This window comes from Atta colombica, unplaced genomic scaffold (assembly GCF_001594045.1).
Source record: "Atta colombica isolate Treedump-2 unplaced genomic scaffold, Acol1.0 scaffold65, whole genome shotgun sequence".
Taxonomy (NCBI): Eukaryota; Metazoa; Arthropoda; class Insecta; order Hymenoptera; family Formicidae; genus Atta; species Atta colombica.
This window is the reverse complement of record NW_017259556.1, coordinates 918,053-919,734: the sequence shown is the minus strand read 5'-3', so window position 1 is coordinate 919,734 and position 1,682 is coordinate 918,053. Positions and strand designations below refer to the sequence as shown.

Genomic DNA, 1,682 nt, shown 5'->3' with positions numbered 1-1,682 from the left:
ATATATATGATACGTCGCGTGCTATTCAGTTAGACTCGATTTCCGTGACACTACTCGCAAAAGAGTTCAAAGAAGAATATGTGATGGTGGTCACCTTCGGAACTTGTCCAACTTTTCCAAAATAAAAGACGCCGAAATCAAATGCAACTGATCCAGGGATTTCGAAAGAAGGCTTTTTAAGAATAACAAAATATCAATTACTTCTTGCGGGTCAGATTTCAGTTTCGGAATCTATCGCGTCGTGGAGCATCGCAAATCCTCTCTCCGCAAGATTGTTGCTGTCGCACACGACAGTTGCACGCGAGACTAACTTTATTAATGAAATTCAATGCACGAGAGAGGTACGCGATTTGAATAATTACAGCGTTGACTATTATAAAGTACCCTTAATTTATTATTTTCTTAGAAAAGATGGTAATAAAAGCCGAAAAATTACAATAACAAAACGTTAAAATTTTTATAAAAATAAATATTATTTCTCAATAAAATTGTTTTAATATATTTTTCCTTAATAGAATATTTACGCAATGTGTGAGGGTACTTTATGACCAAAGCTGTAGAATTCACGGAATTTAACTCGTGAAATCTCATTTACTTCGTTTTTACCTGAACAAGCCATGCGACGTGCTAGGTTGAATCTTCCCACTTCCGTTGCTCGTCGGAATTGTCGGTGGCTGCGGCTCACTTGCCGATCTTTGAACCAATGCGGGTGCACGGTTGCTCTGCCTCGCACCAGCTGGCACAGTTCCCGGCATCATTTCGATACTAGAGCTCTCTCTCGATGAGTTGAGAGTCTGCTGGAGCAAACTCAAGATCAATCTGATGTCGCCGGCCATTGTGTGTTCCAACGAAGACACCTGCTGCGACAATTGGTCGATCCTGGCATTGAGCTCCTCTACGGGCCGACCTGGGCCACTTTGAAAGTCGCCTGGAAGAATCAAATGTCTTCATCTCGCGGCAACTCGATTTGATTGCAATCAAAATTCATTCCAACATAGCTCACAGAGCAATAATTCAACATTTCAGTGCAATTACCGATATACTCGATTTTTGACAATGAATGATTTTTAATATGATGATAGCATAAGATGGCGGAATTTCATATCAATTAACGTAAGTGAGACAAATGCTCTAAAAAATATAGGTGTGGATTTAACGTCATAGATGTTAGATATAATTTTACCATGTTAATGTTGACGTAAACATCAATGAATGTAATATTATGCAATTTTTATATAATTTTCACCGTATTTATTGTTGATATCTTGATGGAAATTTTTTCCTAAATTATGACGAATAATGATGAAATATTATCAAAATTTACTGAATTTCATATTAAAATTTCTATCAAATGACTCAATTTCAATATTATTTCATTAACAATTTAATCTGAATTATTAAGATTATAGTAAAAATCATTGAACACGAGGACTATAATGACGAATTATTCAGCAAAATTCATTAAATTCAATTTTTCATAAAAATTTAATATTACATGTGAATCATAATAAAAGTAGTCCAAATCGCAATCTTAAAATTAGAAAAAAATAAATGATTTAATACACTTTAAGAAATTTAAAAAATCAATTACATTTCATATACATTTACATTTCATATTATTTTCATATATACATTTTTTTATCTTTTTGTCATATTGATTTGGTATATTTTTAAATTCAACA

The 1,682-nt window shown here is 33.4% G+C and overlaps 1 protein-coding gene across 8 annotated transcripts in view; it reads right to left on the bottom strand.

Moving 5' to 3' along the window:
• LOC108692208 (potassium voltage-gated channel subfamily H member 6) overlaps positions 1-1,682 on the bottom strand; it is a 219,153-nt gene that overhangs the window by 5,964 nt on the left and 211,507 nt on the right. For all 8 annotated transcript variants that reach the window (XM_018200375.1, XM_018200373.1, XM_018200374.1 and 5 more), the window contains one exon: positions 607-928. In XM_018200375.1, coding sequence (XP_018055864.1) covers positions 607-928 — 322 coding nt within the window. The remainder of the gene's footprint in view (positions 1-606; positions 929-1,682) is intronic.